The sequence below is a fragment of the Neofelis nebulosa genome, chromosome 4 (assembly GCF_028018385.1).
Source record: "Neofelis nebulosa isolate mNeoNeb1 chromosome 4, mNeoNeb1.pri, whole genome shotgun sequence".
NCBI lineage: Eukaryota > Metazoa > Chordata > Mammalia > Carnivora > Felidae > Neofelis > Neofelis nebulosa.
Window position 1 is genome coordinate 148,884,862 of NC_080785.1, and position 19,841 is coordinate 148,904,702.

Below are 19,841 nucleotides of genomic sequence, written 5' to 3' on the forward strand. Positions count from 1 at the left end.
CCCTCCCGCCCCCCCCCCCCCACACACACACAGTAGGGGTTAAAAAAGAAGGGATACGCTGAGGACTCAGATGAGAGGAAGCATCCCTGAGATCATGCCCTCAGCCCAGCAACTGAGTGAAGGCTGTAACCTCTTGGCTTTTTGTTATTGTACGGGCTGCAAGGATTTGAACAGGTCAGAAGAGCATGGAGAGCACAGCCTCACCTTCCCTGACACCTCTCTCACCTACCAACTTTTGACTTTTGGTCAACTTCAGTTGTTTCCTCTAAGGAACTAAAGATGTAGGAAAGGCTCAAGGCAGTGAACACACTGTGGGCTTTATGAGATGCTTCAGGGACATTCCTCTAACACGCTTAACTTCTTGTGTTGACGTAGTCTTTGCTGAGAAAGCAGAATGTGCTTATGATTTTACTGTTTCTTTAATGTAGTTTTACTTAAAATGTGTTTTATTTTGTAGAAAATTAATTTGGCCAAAATAAGTGAAAGCTTTAAACCTGAAGCTAACAAGCATGCACCCTTATGTCTTGTAGACCATTAACAATTTTATATGAAATAGGATAATATTATGTGATTTAGATTGCAGTTTTAAGAGTTTATGAGAACATTCAGAAACATTCCTCTACTTCATTGCCAGGAATAGATACGTTAGAACCTTAAATTTAAAACTGTGTGATTCTGTGAATTTAGAATTTTTTAAAACATTAAATTATGGTGTGTTAGTTGGATAATGATAATTACCAAATGCTAACTATAAACTCCTACAGCATACTCTTGTGTATTTCATGAAGCTGGTTAAAATCAAATTCTGTCTGCTTCAAACATAACAGTATGCTGTACAGCTTTGTCAGTAACCTTGCACCTCACAGAGCTGTTCAGTTGATCAATACGTTGTCAGTGCACTTCTTTGTTTTCTTATTAGTTGGATACTTCTCATTTATTTAGCCTGCCTGGGTTTTTGTCTTCCAGCAATATCCAGATTATTATGCAATAATTAAGGAGCCTATAGATCTCAAGACCATTGCCCAGAGGATACAGGTATGCAGATTACCATATGTAACTATATGTAGTTTAGGGAAGATTGGCTTGTGGTCTCTTTTAGAGGCTTTTAGAAAATGGAGAAGCAGATGTCTCTGTAAAGGATTTTTAGCATATAATGTAAATGGATTAGTTGATTATAGCTTTGGAAAAGGCAGCATGGTGTCTCTTTAGCATTTTTTCTATAGGGAGGAAAGCAGAATTTTCATTGGCATGGTAACAATAGGACAATATTTTAAAAAGACAATAATTAGGACAGTAATTAAAAAGCATTGGGCATAGACGTTTCTGGTTGTGAAAGATACATTGGCATTAAAGCTTTGTTGTTTATTCTTACCTGCTTCCAAATAGTTTTAGGATATCTCAGAATAAGTTACCTGCAACATATTTTAGAGTGTAAGGTTAGTGAAAACAGACTTCATTCTCTTCGAGTGCCTTCCTCCCTGTATCTCCAGCAATAGCAGCAGAACACTCACCTGGCATTGGTAGGTGTCTGCTCTGTTCTAAGTGCTTTATATGCATTAGCTGATTAATTTTTATAGCCACTCCGTGAGGTGGACTCTATTATTATTCCTGTTTCACAGATGAAAAAACTGAAGCACAGAGGTGATAAGTCACTTGCGTAAGTCATCAGCTAGTAAGGAGAAGGGTTAGGATTTGAATCCAGACATTCTGCCTCCAGAGTCTGTGCTCTTAACCCCTGCACTATTCCTACCTCTCCATAGATATTTATTGAGTGAATCAGTGACTGAAATTTAAAACTTGATGATCAGAGGTTAAGGAAAGTGTAGGGAGAAGGAGCTAAATTTTACAAAAAATCTGGTCTTTAGAGTTGTGCTGATGTGGGTTAATTTCCTAGCTCTGTTCCTTACTGGCTGTGTTGCTTCGGTCAGGCGACTTTCCTGCTTTCCTCTGTTGTGCACTGAGTGTAGTGTTCCCACTTTGCAGAGTTGGAGGGGGCAATGATCATGCATGTGAAGCATCTCACAGAGCACCTATGGGATGTGGCCTTGGACTGTGTGAGTTACTGATCCTCCCAGAGTAAGGAAGGTTTGGGGCTCCTGGTAGATAAAACAAAAAGGAAATTTTAATGTGTTGCATAGTCTCGTTGAGAAAGGAGACTGAAAGCAAGTGGTTTGCCAGAAGGGAGAAACTTCATTGGCTTTAAAGTTCTAGGAGAGTTTGGGGTGCTTAGGTGGCTCAGTTGGTTAAGCATCCGACTTCAGCTTAGGTCATGATCTCACAGTTTGGGAGTTCTAGCCCCACGTTGGGCTCTGGGCTGACAGCTCGGAGCCTGGAGCCTGCTTCGGATTCTGTGTCTCCCTCTTTCTCTGATCCTCCCCTGCTGGGCTCTCTCGCTCACGTGCTCTCTCTCAAAAATAAATAAACATTAAAAAAAATTTTTTTTAAATCAAGTTCTAGGAGAGCAGTAAAGAATAACAGTGTAGTAATTACTGGTATTGTAATACATTTTCACAGAATGTTAAAATACAGATTCCCTAATGTATCACCTGGTTTTTAAGGCAGCTCCCTAGCTGCTGCTGGTAATGACTTAGTCTCCTGGAACCTAAATTTCTGCGGTTCCTAATGTCTATCTGGGGGGGACGATGTTTTGTTTTTTTTTTTTTTAATTTTTTATTTTTGGGACAGAGAGAGACAGAGCATGAACAGGGGAGGGGCAGAGAGAGAGGGAGACACAGAATCGGAAACAGGCTCCAGGCTCTGAGCCATCAGCCCAGAGCCTGACGCGGGGCTCGAACTCACGGACCGCGAGATCGTGACCTGGCTGAAGTTGGACGCTTAACCGACTGCGCCACCCAGGCGCCCCTGGGACGATGTTTTTATAATCCTGAAGTTCAAATCAGATCTTTGGAAACCCCTGCCCTAGCCCCAGTCTTCTCTCCAAGACCTCACTTCTTATCTTGTCTGTTCTTCCTTCTAGAAACCCCATAGAAGCACCTCCTTTTGCCATCACCCTAATCAAGATCTCATCCATTTATGTCCAAATTACTGTAATGGTCTTTCTTACCTCTCTGATGAAAGACTCTCTAGTCCTTTCTGCATGTTGCTTCCTGACCCTAGCTTCCTTCCTCTTTCTTTTCTTTTTGATTCCACAGCCCAGAGCCTTGTCACTTGTTTTCTAGTGCCTTTTGCAGCGAGTCCCAGTTTCTTGTACTGGTGCAATAGTAACCAACTCTGAATAACTCCAGTAGAAGTGGTATCCATTGAAAGGATACTGGGTAGCTCATGGAATTGTTAGGAAGGTAGGCAGGAGAAGTAGCCTTAGAGAAGTGGGAGGAACTCAGGGACATTGTGGTACAGCTGAGGTCAACGCACAGTGTCTTTGTGGTGCCATCGCTGTTCCTAATGTCATTCACCACTGTGGGCCCTGGTTGCTCGCTGCTCCACTCTGCTTTACGTGCCCTTCATGGGGGTTAGGAATTCATTTTCTCTATTCCTTTGCCCTCACTCTAGTCCCTCAAGACTCAAGCATGAGTGATCTCCCCTTGCCTGGGTGCCAGGCTGCTGGCAGTGCTACCATCTGCTTACTTCTACCCACTGTTGTGTAGGACAGGTCCCTCCCTACCACCTATGCTGGGATTTTCTCCAATTAAAGAGGGTAGGGTGCTCAGGGGCTCCTGGCCAGCTCCTTCAGTAGAGCGTGTGACTCTTGATCTTGGGGTTGTGAGTTTGAGCCCCATGTTGGGTGTAGAGATAACTTAAAAATAAAATCTTAAAAAAAAAAAAAAAAAAAAAAAAGAGGATGCTCAGATGTTGGGTATTCTCACATGGCAAATAACCAGCTACTCTCCTTTGGCTGCCTGGATTCTGCCTTATTTATCCTCACCTTTGCAGCCTGTGCTGTGGTTCTGCCCTCCCTAACCTTCCACTCTACTTAATTTGGTTTTCTCAGTCTTTCTAGAATGTGTTTGTTCATTTCTGTGTCTTTCTCATTAGTCATGTGTACCTTTAGCCTAGATTGTCTCCCTTCTTCCTTTTCTTTGTAAATTGAAGGCAGTTCTAAGTTTCCCTGGGTTATTTGGACCTGAGTGAGCTTTAAGATGTAACAGCTCTAACATGGAGCCTAGTGCATAGTAGGTACTCACAAAATGTTAACCTCTGTGCTAGGCTATTTCATCTGAAGTAGTCTGTACAACTAGAGGAGTTTTACTTCACACTCTCAAGTCTACCTTAATGGATTAGTATTCATAAAGCACTTAGAACAGTGCTTAACACATAGTAAGCACTACATGTTTGCTAAATTAAATGACTTTTGTCTTATTTGATCTTTTAGAAGTTATGTTTTTATGATTCTTAACATAGCTCTAGTTTTGTTATCTATCTCAAAAACTTGTGTGTAAATGGACTATTGTAATAGTTTATAAAAGAGAGAATGACTTTATATATTGTTCACGTGTATTTTCCAATGAAGTCTTTGAATATGGTGACAATTTAAAAATGTATGGAGTTAGGGGGCGCCTGGGTGGCTCAGTCGGTTAAGTGGCCAACTTTGGCTCAGGTCATGATCTCGCAGTCTGTGAGTTTGAGCCCCGCATCAAGCTCTGTGCTGACAGCTCCGAGCCTGGAGCCTGCTTCGGATTCTATATCTCCCTCTCTCTCTGCCCCTCTTCCACTCATGCTCTGTCTCTCTTGCTCTCAAAAATAAATAAACATTAAAAAATAATAATAATAAAAATATGTGGAGTTCTTTTTTTTAAAAGGTCATACCGATTAACTCTCAATAAGAGGAACTGTTGTATTTTGTTGTTTACTCTAGAATGGAAGCTACAAGAGCATTCATGCAATGGCCAAAGATATAGATCTCCTAGCAAAAAATGCCAAAACTTATAATGAGCCTGGTTCTCAAGTATTCAAGGTTAGTGTTTTGTTGTTGTTTTCATTGGTAAGAGTGATACCTTAATGTAGAGCCAACAGTTTTTTGTTTTTCTTTTTAATTTTTTAATGTTTATTTATTTTGAGAGAGAAAGACAGAGTGTGGGGGGTGGGGGGCAGAGAAAGAGGGAGACACAGAATCTGAAGCAGGCTCCAGGCTCTGAGCTGTCAGCACAGAGTCCGATGAGGGACTTGAACTCATGAACCATGAGATCATGACCTGAGCCAAAGTCGGACACTTAATTGACTGAGCCACCCAGGCACCCGAGCCAACATTTTTTATATAATGACTTTATTGAGTTAAAATTCACATACCATACATTTCACTCCAGGTTAATTTAATAGTTTTTAGTGTGTTCACAGAGTTGTGCAGCCATCACTACAATCGGGTAGCAGTCACTCCATTCCTCCCCCGCCCCCCGTCTCTCAGCCCTAGGAGCTCAATCCACTCTCTGTCTCTGTGAATTTGCTTGCCTGTTCTGGACATTTCATATCAGTGGAGTCATACAGCATGTGGTCCTGTGTGTCTGGCCTCTTGCCCTGAGCGCAGTGCTTTTACGGTGCTCTCACGGAGCTCATGCTGCAGTAGGTGTCAGTACTTTGTTCTCGTCTGTTACATTTATATACCGCTTATTGTTTACCCGCTTGTCATTTGTTAGACATTTGGTTATTTCCACGTTTTGGCTATTATAAATAATGCTGTGTAAGCTTTTATGTAGACATAATATCTTCATTTTCCTTAGGTACATACCTAGGAATGGAATTGTCGGTTCACATGGTTAACTTTATATTTAACTTTTTGAGGAACCACCACATTGTTTTCCAAAGTAGATACACCATTTTACATTCCCACTAGCAATGTGCAGTTGAAATTTCTCCACCTTCTCACTAACATTTCCTTGCCATTTTTGTTTTTGTTTTTGTTTTTATGATAGCCATGCTCCTGGGTGTGAAGTAGTATCTCATTGTGTTTTGATTAGCATTTCCCTGATGATTAGTGATGTTGAACATCTTTTTATGTGCATATCAGCCATTCATATATCTTCTTTGAAAAAATTTCTGTTCAGATCCTTAGCCCATTTTTTTATTGGGTTACTTGTCTTTTTATTGTTGAATTGTTAGATTTCTTTACATAGTCTGGACATTAGAGTAGATATATGATTTACAAATATTTTCTCCCATTCTGTGGATTGTTTTCACCTTCATGATAGTGTCCTTTGACACAGAGTTTTTAATGTTATTTAGTGCAGTTTGTTTTTCTGTTGGTTGCTCATAATTTTCAGTGTCATATATTACTTAATCCAAAGCCACAAAGATTTACACCTTTGTTCTCTTCTAGGAACTTTATAGATTCAGCTCTTAGATCTAAATGTATCCATTTTGAATTAATTTGTGTATACCTGAGGTAGGTGTGAGGTAGGGGATCTACATTGATTCTTCTCCATGAGATACTCATTTGTCCCACCACCTTATATTGAAAAGACTGTTCTTTCCCCATTGAGTTGTGTCGGCTAGTGGTTGACTATCAGTGCATGGGTTTATTTCTGGAAGCTCAGTACTCTTCCATTCATTTATATGTCTCTTTATGCCAGAGGTAAGGTTCATTTTTGAGCCACTTTAAACATTGATTTAATGTCTCCTTTTAAACCTCATAAATATAGAAAGCGACTTCTATAGTATAATACACAATGTAAAATGACTACTTCACTGCTTTGTGATGTGAGTCTTTCCTAGAAATTTTGTAGTCCTATAACACAGTTGCTTTAGAAATGCCTTGAATTAATCATATGTCATTGGGAATTTAGCAAAGGATTCTCAGAAAACCTTTTGAGAATAAAATCATTGACTTCCAGAATACTGATTCATATATAGTTGCTTTTGGTAGTTCATTTATCTTTCATCTTTTAGTAAACTTTCATCTTTTAAGAAACTTCAAGTGAAAAATCAGAGAAACGAACAATAAAGTTCTTAAATTTTTAGTCCTTAATTGGACACTTCAATAGTACAGTACCAATAGTTTGTTGATGCAGTTAAGATTGTACTTTTTGGTCTGATTATTTTCCCTAAAATAAATTTTAGAGAAAAGGGAAACTAGATTTGATCTATTGTATGCTATTGATTTCAGTAAGTACATTCATCCTAAATTTGTGTGTGTAATCTTTAATCTTAGAAGTATACCAATTTTTAGGTCAGTGGACATAGGTAGAGTTGTTCATTTTCACTCATTTTTCCTTGTTCACTGTTAGATTTTTGTGCATTACTTGACTAATTGTGAAAGAGGTAGGAGGCTTTTTAACTTCTATAGAATTATGACTGTGTTTTTGAAAGTTATGGAAAGGTTAGAGGATGCAGCTTTATGGGCATTAAATGGAAGTCTACTCCAAATGGAAGAGTGCCGTAGAAAGTGTCCAGTGCATGATTGATGGCATTTTAAACTGTCCTTTTTTTCTAAACCAAATAATTTTATGTTGACAGGATGCAAATTCTATAAAAAAAATATTTTATATGAAAAAGGCAGAAATTGAACATCATGAAATGGCTAAGTCAAGCCTTCGAATGAGGTATGTTTTAAAAATGTTTAAAATCCTTGTGCCTTTGTTATTTGCCAAATTTTCTAGCTAGTGGGATCAGTGCAGTGTAAAACAAAATGTATGTTGCATTCGAAGATTATGTTTACAGTTAGTAATGTAATTCTGAAGAGAAGAGAGATTAACTCTTACCCAGCCCCTTCGTTGCAGCTGAAAGGCTTTATTTAAAAAGAAACAATTTTGGGGGCGCCTGGGTGGCTCAGTCAGTTGAGCGGCCGACTTCGGCTCAGGTCATGATCTCACAGTCCGTGAGTTCAAGCCCCGCGTCGGGCTCTGTGCTGACAGCTCAGAGCCTGGAGCCTGTTTCGGATTCTGTGTCTCCCTCTCTCTGACCCTCCCCCGTTCATGCTCTGTCTCTCTCTCTGTCTCAAAAATAAATAAACGTTAAAAAAAAAAAAAAAAAAAAAAAAAAGTTCTTCTTTAAAAATAAATAAATAAATAATAAAAAGAAACAATTTTTGAGGCTTAACATCACTATCTACTTTTATTGCTATATATGTATATATTTGTTTTTATATATACTATATATAACATGTATATAACACATTATATGTGATAAGTGCATGTGTAATATGGTATTTGTATGTAACACATAATAGTATATATTTATATCAGCAGCGAGAGCATATAGCCAGGTGTCAGGAGATCTAAAGTATCATCCTGGCTCTTTCAGGACTTTGAACAAGTCTTATTTCTTGGATTCCATTTCTTCCTACTGGAAATGGAAGCTGGAGTGGCTGCTTTCAAAGCTTTCTCCTGACCCTGACATTTGTTTCATTACCAGATCCTCTGTTACTGCAGGGACCTTGAGCTCTCTAGGACCAGCCCTGGTCCATTCTCTTCTGCAGTCTTCAGGCTTTGGAGCAAAGCCTGCTGTGGAGGCTCAGAAATACTTGAACATTTCTATTTAGAAACAAACCAAAAAACGCTTGTTTCCTTTTTGTCTACCCAGCATTCTGATTTCAGCCGTCAATTTCCTAAGGTTTTTTTATCTTATCTGTGATAGGACTCCATCAAATTTGGCCACAGCCAGGCTGACAGGTCCTTCACACAGTAAAGGCAGCCTTAGTGAAGAGAGAAATCCCACTAGCAAGTATTACCGGTGAGAGAGTGAGTGTGTTTAATCTGAGAACTGACCATGTTTTTGAGGCGAGGCATATTAGTGTTTGCCTGATGGCTATCTTGAAATACTTCTTTTGGGTATAATTGGGTTATTATGAGAATTGTTATCAAATGCCTTTTTAAAAGTTAAGTGCTATAGTTGGCCTGATCTCACCTCTGAAAAATGCATAAGCATAAGTTGTTTGTCTGGTAATATTTAATATTTACAATAAAATAAATGTGTGGTAAAATACTAAAAGATTTGGTATCAAAAGTAAGATTTCTTTTCACTGTAGAATATGAGCATCTTAGAAGAGAATTAACCAGTAATTATGAATGAATCTGTATTTTTCATAAAATAAAGAGTAGTGCTACATTTAAGTAACACAATTGCAAGTAGCCTGCTTTAGGCTTTCTACCACTCTGAGAGAAAAAAATTGGTCTTCTTGGATTAGATTAATTATGGGGAATATAAAAAGTATAAAGATAAATTGAGCACACAGTTGAATAGAAATTCTTTTTTTTTTTTTTTATGTGAATGCTTTGTTAATAGTTCCTATTTCCTGTAAAGTAACCAAATTATTATAACATTTTTTTCCTGTCTTCTGATTGCTTGTTTTTCTTTGTAGAAATAAAAGAACAGTCCAAGGGGGTCGTTTGTCAGCAATTACCATGGCACTTCAGTATGGCTCAGAAAGTGAGGAGGATGCTTTAGCTGGTAGGTGTTAGGTCTTGACAAGTTAATGCCTTCTCAGCTGATCCTTCTGGTGAAGGAAAGTTACAGTAACTTTGGTCTGTCTGGGAGTTTGTCAGTTTTGGAGTACATGCTATTTTGTTGCATTTTGATTCCACTCTTTGGTTGGCAAACTTATCAAAAGCTTGTTTATTTTGTGTTATAGCTTGTATCTAATAAGTAAATACTTTTGCCAAACAGTTCGTTTGCTAGCCTTAGCACATCCCGGTTTCAAGCCTATAAATGATAAATAGTGAGTACTAGTGATGCCATCAGGAAACCCCGAGAGAGACATTCACGCCATCTTAGATTTCCAGGCCACTGCCTTACATTTTTAGTAAGCTATAGTTTCTTTTTGGCAGGAACTTCTGATTGAAGACAGACATAAATTACAACCAGAGCAGCCTAAGACAACAAGATCAATATAAACAGGCAAATGTTCTGCAGTTAGAGAATACATGTTCTTCTCAGATTCACATAGAACAGTCATAAAAATTGCCCATGTACTTAGCCATGAAACAAATTTCAACCAATTTGAAAGTTCGGTATTTTACAGACCAAATTTCTGACCATAATGCACCTATCATAAGCACCCAATCTTGAAAAGATTAAAATTTTTTTTTTTTTTTAAGTTTTTTTTTTTTTTTTTTTTCAACGTTTTTTATTTCTTTTTGGGACAGAGAGAGACAGAGCATGAACGGGGGAGGGGCAGAGAGAGAGGGAGACACAGAATCGGAAACAGGCTCCAGGCTCCGAGCCATCAGCCCAGAGCCTGACGCGGGGCTCGAACTCACGGACCGTGAGATCGTGACCTGGCTGAAGTCGGACGCTTAACCGACTGCGCCACCCAGGCGCCCCATTGAAAAGATTAAAATTTAAAAAACCAAACACTTAGGAAAGAGAAAAATTTCCAAATGTTTGGGTTTCTCTTTTTTAAAAAGAAAAATTATAATAGAAATTTAATTACCTGAAATTGAACAATAGCAAGAATGAACATAATATATGTCAAAACAGTAGGGATACACTAAAGGGCTATTTTGGAGGGAAACTTACAGGGCTGATTGCTTCTGTTTAGAAAAGCAACTGAAAGTCAATGAACTAAGCACCCAACATAAGTAAATAATAAGAGAATAAAAGCAGAGACATAGAAAAAAAGGTAAGAAAGCTAAGAGCAGAAACGAATTTGTTTGAAAAGAAACCTATAGTAGAGAAGATCAGTGAAGTCAAAGTTTTTCTGTTACAACTGTTAATAAAATAGGCAAATCTGTGGTGAGAATATCAAGAAAGAAACTGAAGGAACAAATAAAAAAATACTAGGGGAAACAGGGAGCATACAGATTAGAAAGAATGTATGAACTGCTTTATGCAAACAAATTTGAACATTTAGATGAAATGGGCAAACTCCTAGAAAGTGATAAATACCTGGGGCACCTGGGTGTTTCAGTCAGTTGAGCGTCCGACTTCGGCACAGGTCACGGTCTCGCAGTTCATGAGCTCGAGCCCCACATCAGGCTCACTGCTGTCAGTGTGTCAATGTGGAATCCGCCTCAGATCCTCTGTGCCCATCTCTCTACCCCTCCCCCACGTGCGCTCCCCCATAAATTAAATAAATAAATAAGTAAACAAACAAACCTAAAACTGGTTCAAGAAGAAAAAGGCTCATTAGTTGTATCAGCATTAAAAAAATTATTATAAATCTTTTCCCATAAAAACACCAGGCCAGACATTCAAGGACCAGAATTATATACAAACTCCTGCAAAGAATAGAAAAGGAGCTCCAAAAAGGAGCTCTCCAGTTTATTTTTTAAATCTGATAGAACCTAGATATTCAAACTAAACAAAAAGAAACACACTGTATCTAGCAGTATTTGTAAAAGATAATGCATGATGACACAGTTGGTTTTGCTCCAGGAATGCTAGGTCACTTCAGTATTAGAAAAGGTAAAAAGAGCACAAGGGAAATACTTACAGCATTCCCTTTACTGTAAGTAAGAATGTCGTTACCTCTTTTGATCAGAGGCCAGACAACAATGAAGGAGTAAGAATCAGAAAAGAAGAAGGATTTATAAAGATTGCAGTTGAAAAATTGTTTTTTGAGTTTTCTACTGAAAAGACTATACAGATAAATTATTGGAATTAATAAGAATAATAAGGTGCTAGATATAAGATCATTATCTAAAAATTTATTTAATTTCTGGAATCAGCCACAAAAAGAAAATGTAATTTTTTTTTCTTAACGTTTATTTTTGAGAGAGACGGAGACAGAATGCGAGTGGGTTTGGGGCAGAGAAAGGGAGACACAGAATCTGAAGTAGGCTCCAGGCTCTGAGCTGTCCACACAGAGCCCGACACGGGGCTCGAACTCACCGACTATGAGATCATGACCTGAGCTGAAGTCGGACACTCAACCGACTGAGCCACCCAGGCGCCCCAAAAAATGTAATTTTTTAAAGATAGGGTTGAAGTAGCAACAAAACATATCTAGGTATATAAATCAACTACCTATGTGCAAGCTCTCTACAGAGAAAGTCAGCAGTAGTAGGGTCAGAAAAAACTAGTTTCAGATCCTCTCTTTGCTTCTGTCTCCATGACTAGATCCAGATCCTCTCTCAAATCACCTGAGACTGGTAGTGTACCCATCTCTTAACACTGTAACTAAGTACTTAATTAATAAATGATTGTCATTCTTACCTGGGAACAGTAGTGATTTTGATTAAGGAAAACTTAAATTATGGTCCTTATATGCTGTTATAGAATTTAGGGAAATGAAGAATATATTTTGTTTTTCTATAAAAATGACTATATGTTGTTTGTTTTGGTGTTTTTATGATAAGCTTCTGTCTGAAACTTCCCTCAGTAAGGGAAGACCTCATTCTTAAGGGATGCTATAGATCAGTGGGGCAAAATCACACAGAGTTAAAGCAAAACCAGATCTACCAATATCAACCTAACATCAGTATACATTTCTATGACCATAAACTGCATGCTGTTGCTTTAGTTCTGAGATCTGTTTATGGCTGGTTGCTGCTTTTCTTGGCCAGACACATACAGCAAGGAGTCTCTAAAGGAGTCACATTTAAAAAAGAGAAACTATTTTGGGGCACCTGCGTGGCTCAGTCATTTGGGCGTCTGACTTCGGCTCAGGTCATGATCTCACCGTTTGTGAGTTCGGGCCCCGCGTTGGGCTCTGTGCTGACAGCTCAGAGCCTGGAGCCTGCTTCGGACTCTGTGTCTCCCTCTCTTTCCGACTCTCCCCCACTCATGCTCTATCTCTCTCATTCTCCAAAATAAATAAACATTAAAAAAATTTTTTTTTAAAGAAACTATTTTGTAACTTTTAAAAAACAGTATAACATATTCTATGTAACATTTTATTCTGTTTCTGTGTAACATTTCTCTACACATGCAATTAAGCATTACTAACAACATCTTTAATGAGGGCTGGAAGCTATTCTTTTAATGTAAGTATTCTCAAACATACATAAGCTTAAACTGGAAGGTGGTTAGAAGCTTTAAAGGATGGTTCTCTCTTCCCCTTATAAATAAATACCTTTTTTGTCTTTTATTTAGCTGCACGTTATGAAGAAGGAGAGTCGGAAGCAGAGAGCATTACTTCATTTATGGATGTTTCAAATCCTTTTTATCAGCTTTATGACACAGTTAGGAGCTGTCGGAATAACCAAGGGCAGCTTATAGCTGAACCTTTTTTTCATTTGCCTTCAAAGAAAAAATACCCTGATTATTATCAGCAAATTAAAATGCCCATATCCCTACAACAGATCAGGTAAGATGTCTTCTACATTATTCCGTAGAAATCCATTTTCTTATGGTTGAGCCCTGCATATCTATCTCCTTCCTAAAATGAATAAGGATATTAAAGGTAAAAATGTTTGCATGTCTAGAGTATGCTTGAATATTACTCCTATGTGAAGGGTGAGAAATAAATTTGATTACATTCAAATGGTATTCTTTGTACTACAATAGAGTCAAGGCAAGTGAACCAAAGTTATTCCAGCTAGGCAACTCAAAAGTCATGTAGCTCAGAATTTAACTGTCCATTTTCTTACAACTGAGCAAAACACAAAAATCTTTCTGCTTATACCTCTCAGTGATATTTTAATTATAACAGTTTAACTGTATTTAAATTTTGTATCTACAGTTGAGCCCCCAGAATAAGTATAGTTAGCTCTTAGAGAATTCATTATTTGAAACAATACCTGAAAGATGGCCCATCTTGGTATCCCTTTTCTGTATAGAAAATGGTAAAATAATCAGAAGAGCCTAGGTGGCTCAGTTGGTTAAGCATCCAACTCTTGATTTTGGCTCAGGTCATGATCTCACAGTTTGTGGGTTCAGGCCCCTTGTGGGGCTCTGTGCTGATAGTGCAGAGCCTGCTTGGGATCCTCTCTCTTCCTCTCTCTCTGCCCCTCCCCTGCTTGTGTGCATTCTCTCTGTCTCTCTCACTCTCTCAAAAATAAATAAACTTTAAAAAAAAAGAAAATTACCATTGAGGGATGACTGGCTGGCTCAGTTGGTAGAGCATGGTAACTCTTGATCTCAGGGTTGTGAGTTCTAGCCCCACATTGGGCATGGAGACTACTTTTAAATAAACAAACAAATAAATAATCATTGGGAAATCAGCCAGACAGAATACTGAAACCACCACATTATTTTTTTTATTTATTTATTTTTTTTTATTTTTGGAACAGAGAGAGACAGAGCATGAACGGGGGAGGGGCAGAGAGAGAGGGAGACACAGAATCGGAAACAGGCTCCAGGCTCCGAGCCATCAGCCCAGAGCCTGACGCGGGGCTCGAACTCCCGGACCGCGAGATCGTGACCTGGCTGAAGTCGGACGCTTAACCGACTGCGCCACCCAGGCGCCCCTGAAACCACCACATTATTAAAAATAATAGGAAATAAGTAATATTGTAACTCTCACAGTGTGGGTTAGGTTTTATAGTATACCTAAATAGAGGTAACAACACAAAAATAATTGGGTAAAATCACACTAAGCTGATATTTACCAGGGCAGGTAACTCACTTTCCAAATAATAGAAATTAAAATTCTTATACTTGCTGGATCCTAGAAAATAAGTTTGGCTAGCAACAGGTGTTTCATGGTTTTGCATTTGTAATTTCCATGTTCATCATTTGATCAGTAAAATTTATGGTGTTTTTACTTAATCCAAACTTTGGAGGTTTTGTACACAGGTAGGATAATAGAAAATCAGTTTATTTTGCCCTCTTAAAATAATATTGAAATTAAAGCTGCCATTCATGAAGAAAATCATTTGGAAATTGTCTTTTATACTCTTTATGTTGGAAAAGGTAGTGACAGTCTTCTAGATGTTGAGAGGTTCTCTTTTAACTCAGCAATTTTTGTCCTTAGTTTCTTTTCTCCCTCAGTCTTTGTTGTTGTTGTTCAGTCTAATTAATTAATTCAAAAGAAGACATATTTCAAGCCAACTCAGTCACCTGCCTACAACCTTCTTCTGGTTAAAATTTTCTAGTCTAAACCTTGCTTTGTTAAGTCAATAATTCTGCGCCTTCCCCCTTTTTAAATTTACTTTTTGACAGTTGTCTGGCACACAGGTAGGGGAGTGTGAGGAATGGAGAAGTGGCTGAGAACTAGCTGGGAGCACAGTAGAATTCTGCAGGGTCAGCTTTTAGGGTGACTCATCTACCTCCTTTCTAAGGACCCACAAGCCAGTGGTGCCTGACAGGAGCTGGACCACCTTCCGTTGTCTCTCCATAGGAGCGACAGGGAAATTGACAGCAGTACTGCTGACTAGAACTTTCTGTGATGGTGGAAATGCTGTTTTCTCTGCCCTGTCCATTATGGCAACCACTAGTCACACGTGACTGTGGAGCACTTGATACGTGGCAGGTGCAACTAAGGAACTAGATTTTAAATTTTATTTTGATTTAAATAGCTACACGTGGCTAGTGGCTACTCTATTATATAGCCTAGTCCTAGGAAGATTTGTTGGCAGAAGTATGATAGTTGAGTGTCATCAAAAGCAACAGAAATGAAAGAGTGGTCAGGAACTAGACAGTGTGGCTCCATATGCCACCTATCACTGTGCTGAGGCTTGTCAGCCCCGTCTTTTATTCCCCATTCGGCCCATCCCATCCCTACTATGCTTGATTAACATCAGTCTGATGAATATCTGAAGATTTACTGTAGATTGTCACTTACAAGTTTGAGTTCCATGTCTGTTCTTTGTGGGTATTGAGAATACTCAGCACATTACCCCGGGAGTTGGCCTGAATAATGATGTCTGAGGCTGTAATTTAAATTCTGGGTGCTAGCTACATAAGCTGGTACTGAGAACTGAGTTTCTGCATCGTTGTTGTTTGCTTCATCCCAGAGATGTCCTCTAACACTCGTGTCTTTTTAAGCCCACATGGAATCTGCACATAGTTTGTGGGTGCTTCCATCAGAAGATATCAAAGTCTATCCTAAGTGCATATAGTTAGGGCAAACTGACTCTTAACTTCATATAAAATGTATAAGGGACTTTATGAGAGTTGGTATTAGCAATAGCCATAGTGTCTGAGAGACATATCAGAATTCTTAAGGCTTTTGGGGTGCCTGGGTGGCTCGGTTGAGCGACTTTGACTCCAGTCATGATGTGTCATAGCTTGTGAATTCAAGCCCCGCGTTGGGCTCTGTGCTGACAGCTCGGAACCTGGAGCCTGCTTCAGATTCTGTGTCTCCCTCTCACTCTGCCCCTCCCCTGCTTGCATGCTCTCTCTCTCAAAAATAACTAAATGTTAAAAAAGTAAAAAAAAAAAAAAAAAAGAATTCTTAAGACTTTTAAGTAAAGTAAGTAAAAATGTCAATTTTAAGCCATCATAATGAGTTACAAATGTTTGTATTGGAAGGGTGGTGGTGAATGGACTCTGACGTGTGTGCGTCTCATTTACCATCTTAAGATATCTTCGTTGTACATACATGTATCCCCTGAGTTGCTCTTTCATGGTGTTGCCAGTACTTTCTCTTTTCTTTCACCCTTATGAATGGGAACGGACTTTTATTTTCAGAAGTGGCTAGATCACCATGGTTCTTCATTAAGGTAGCTTAAAACCTCCTTGATTTTTTTTTTTCTCTTCTTGGGGTTTGAATATTAGCCACTATGGGTTTTCCATTAGGATTTTTGCTAGTATATGTGCTTTGTAATTGACCACCTTAACACCTAGTTCCTCTTATTACTTCTTCTAGTGTTTCATTCTTCTGGATTTTCAGGTAGACTGTTGTGTTAACTACAATGGTGCTTTTGGGGGCGCCTGGGTGGCGCAGTCGGTTAAGCGGCCGACTTCAGCCAGGTCACGATCTCGCGGTCTGTGAGTTCGAGCCCCGCATCGGGCTCTGTGCTGACAGCTTGGAGCCTGGAGCCTGTTTCCAAATCTGTGTCTCCCTTTCTCTCTGCCCCTCCCCCGTTCATGCTCTGTGTCTCTCTGTCCCAAAAATAAATAAAAAACGTTGAAAAAAAAATTAAAAAAAAAAAAAAAAAACAAAAAAAAAAACAATGGTGCTTTTGCTTCCTGTATTGAAAGTGCCCCTACCAGGCCTCTAATCAGCGTCACCAGTGAAGAGGCCAGTCACTGCTTGTTAAGACTTTCAGTAAGGATGTTCCATCGTTTTCGTAAAGGCAAAGTGTAGCTATGTGTTTGTCTTTCACAGAACAAAGCTCAAGAACCAAGAATATGAAACTTTAGATCATTTGGAGTGTGATCTGAATTTAATGTTTGAAAATGCCAAGCGCTATAATGTTCCCAACTCAGCCATCTACAAGCGGGTCCTAAGATTGCAGCAAGTCATGCAGGTATGATGCCTTGGGTTTGCTTGGCTGCAGCGTGTGTGACTGAGGTGATTTCACAAAGTACGAGGCTGCGCTTTTAAGAGGTGTGATTTCTCCCAGCAATGACACATCATTTATTTCAGCCACAAGTCCTGCTGGGTACTTTTTTAGAGTTGTCAGAACCATGTAGAGTAAAAGAATAGTTTAGACTTAGTTGCCTTTGTGAGTGGAAGGAGCAGGGATTTGTGCCTGGGGAGTAATTTTACAGTCCTCAGGAAGTTTCCTTCCAATCACAGACAATATTCTGTTATTTAGATTTTATTTCTTTTGTCCTAGACTTTGCTAAGGTAGGATTAGTCCTAGGAGAAAGGACACCTTAGAGCTAATTCATCATTGTACAGTGTCCATGAATTTATCAGATCCTTTCTGATGGGCATCTGGAGTCATGGGTCCCTTATGGGTCTTGAAAGATAAAGGCATAGATACGAAATACAAAGTGTGTCCGTTGGTTTTGGGTAGACTCTTTCTGGAAAGAGAATCTCAGAGCAAGGAAGCAACGAAAGCAATTTTAGACCACCTATAGAATCTTCATTTTGTATAGTCAATACTAGCATCAGTGCTGTGGATTTCAAGTATTTTCTTTCAGTACTCTGTATATCTTCTCTAAGTGCGGTGGTTGGACTTTCAGCTGTTTTGCAGAAGGTCTTTAAAAATGCATGTGTTGAAAAGTAGACCTTCTTTCACCTCTCACATTAAACTTTCTTCTTAGCCACACCATTGCTTAAGAAGTTAAGGGTACCAGAGACCGTCTTTGAATTGGCTTTACTTAAAATGACCCCTGGGGCCGGATGCCCCTACAACTTGCTTCAGTGCTTTTAATGTCTGTGCCCTTTGTAGTCTTGCATTTTAGCTATTGTTGATTCCTCAACCCTCTGGATCTGTTTTTTTAACCTACTTTTCTGTCAAGCAGGCTTTTGTTGATTGGGTTATTGAAAATCTTTACGGACTCTAATTTTGTGCATCCTCCATGCGGTTGTGTTTTTCTAAAAGAATCTGCTATGTCTAGCTCATTAATAATCATATATTCTAGGAGTGTTCAGCAAGAGCTTGACTCCTGGGATCTGCTCTGTTTCAGGCAAAGAAAAAGGAGCTTGCCAGGAGGGACGACATTGAGGATGGAGACAGCATGATCTCTTCGGCCACCTCTGACGCTGGTAGCGCCAAAAGAAAAAGGTACACACTCTTCTCACAGCTGGAGACACCTCCGTTTCTATTATTTTGTTTTTGAGAAATGCAGAAAAATGTGTTTTTAAGTGATCAGGTATGAATTTTCTTATAAGCTTTAATTATCTAATAACACATCTTCTGTTAGAATTCATTTGTAAATTGTGTGATTAGCACTTTTGTTGGTGCAAGTACCGTACGGGTGTTAGATGATCAAGATGAAAAATGGTGACTACTTACGTAGCTTGGAAGAATGTGTTCCTCTTTTTGCTGTCCAGGTTATTTTATTTAATGTGGCATTTCAAGAGTGCCACTTAAATGTGATTTAGGTAATTTCTACATAGTGAATTGCAAAACATTCAGTACTATCACTGCAGTGAAGTAAGTCATTGATACTCTTACATCCTTGTTTTTCCTTATGAATCTGATCTTTATTTGCCATTTTAAGGATGTCAGATTGTAAACTACCAAGTCATAACTTCTTGTAGATCATAAAATGCTAAGCTAGATGTTTGCTTTTCTCCTCTTTCTAATCTCTCTCTGAACTTCCCTAACCCTTCCTTTCTCTCACGGGTTGTATGGAAGGGCACCTCACTGTGAGATTCTGAAGCTGGACTCCATAAAAAGTCATACAAGAACATCTCTTCTATCTATGCCTCCCACACAGAGTTTCTCTGGCTTGATCTTTGTGAAACACCATATTCTCCCTCAGCCTTAACTGTTTCACCATCTCTGTAGCAGCAGTCACTCCAGGGAGGACACCTTAAACAAGAAATAAGCTAATCACTAATAGCGGGGACAGGTTCAAAGTTGAATAAAGAAGTTACTAGTAACTGTTGACACTGTTCTGTTCATGCACTAATAGATCCACTAAGATCAGAGGATTAAAGAAGTGGTTTTCAAAAGAGAACCTGTCCTGTCTTTTCCTCTTAGAAATAGCATTTGGGAAAAATGTTTTAGCTTTGAAAATAACTGCTGTGCTATGCCATGGGAATTAAATTGATTGGTGTGCCCTGAGATGTGAGTCTCCTCCATTGCTGGCCTATGAATTTCATCCTTCCAAGTTCTTAATTCCTTGTTATACCAGGGACAACGGAGGAAAAATGTGAAACCAGATCAGAGACATCAAATCAAGAACATCTTTGAGTATAATTATATAACTCTACTACAGCATCACCTGTGTTTTCCAGATCAGTCACCCATCAAAGATAAAAACTTCTAAGGCAAAAGAAGGTAATGGAGGCAAAAGTGATGGTACAATTAGTGCCAACACTGAATGAAAAGAGAGATCTTAAACTAGTTGAGTGTTAAAAAAGCAGTTCCGAAGAAGCCTTAGCCCAGGCCAGAAACTTAAAAGTACCTATCTCTCTCTGTCACTTGTAGTTTGTGGGACAACCCAAGTACATCAAAAAAAAGTTATTACTCTAAAACCTCCCATTAAAAACAAAACTAAGAATT

At 38.9% G+C, this 19,841-nt stretch overlaps 1 protein-coding gene and 1 long non-coding RNA gene across 50 annotated transcripts in view; one reads left to right on the forward strand and one right to left on the reverse strand.

Annotated features, from left to right (window-relative positions):
- PBRM1 (polybromo 1) overlaps positions 1 to 19,841 on the forward strand; it is a 119,153-nt gene that overhangs the window by 30,251 nt on the left and 69,061 nt on the right. For 38 of the 47 annotated variants that reach the window (XM_058726616.1, XM_058726608.1, XM_058726607.1 and 35 more), the window contains 8 exons: positions 967 to 1,035; positions 4,814 to 4,912; positions 7,405 to 7,490; positions 8,524 to 8,619; positions 9,248 to 9,336; positions 12,922 to 13,135; positions 17,042 to 17,183; positions 18,295 to 18,392. In XM_058726616.1, coding sequence (XP_058582599.1) covers positions 967 to 1,035; positions 4,814 to 4,912; positions 7,405 to 7,490; positions 8,524 to 8,619; positions 9,248 to 9,336; positions 12,922 to 13,135; positions 17,042 to 17,183; positions 18,295 to 18,392 — 893 coding nt within the window. Of the gene's footprint in view, positions 1 to 966; positions 1,036 to 4,813; positions 4,913 to 7,404; positions 7,491 to 8,523; positions 8,620 to 9,247; positions 9,337 to 12,921; positions 13,136 to 17,041; positions 17,184 to 18,294; positions 18,393 to 19,470; positions 19,617 to 19,841 lie in introns of all 47 variants that reach the window. The other 9 variants (XM_058726625.1, XM_058726648.1, XM_058726627.1 and 6 more) reach the window with 3 other exon arrangements.
- The window catches only part of LOC131510059 (uncharacterized), a 60,702-nt gene continuing 53,812 nt past the window's right edge, over positions 12,952 to 19,841 (reverse strand). For all 3 annotated transcript variants that reach the window (XR_009260882.1, XR_009260884.1, XR_009260883.1), the window contains 2 exons: positions 13,857 to 13,950; positions 12,952 to 13,068 (listed from right to left, as the gene is read on the reverse strand). This is a non-coding gene — a long non-coding RNA (uncharacterized LOC131510059). The remainder of the gene's footprint in view (positions 13,069 to 13,856; positions 13,951 to 19,841) is intronic.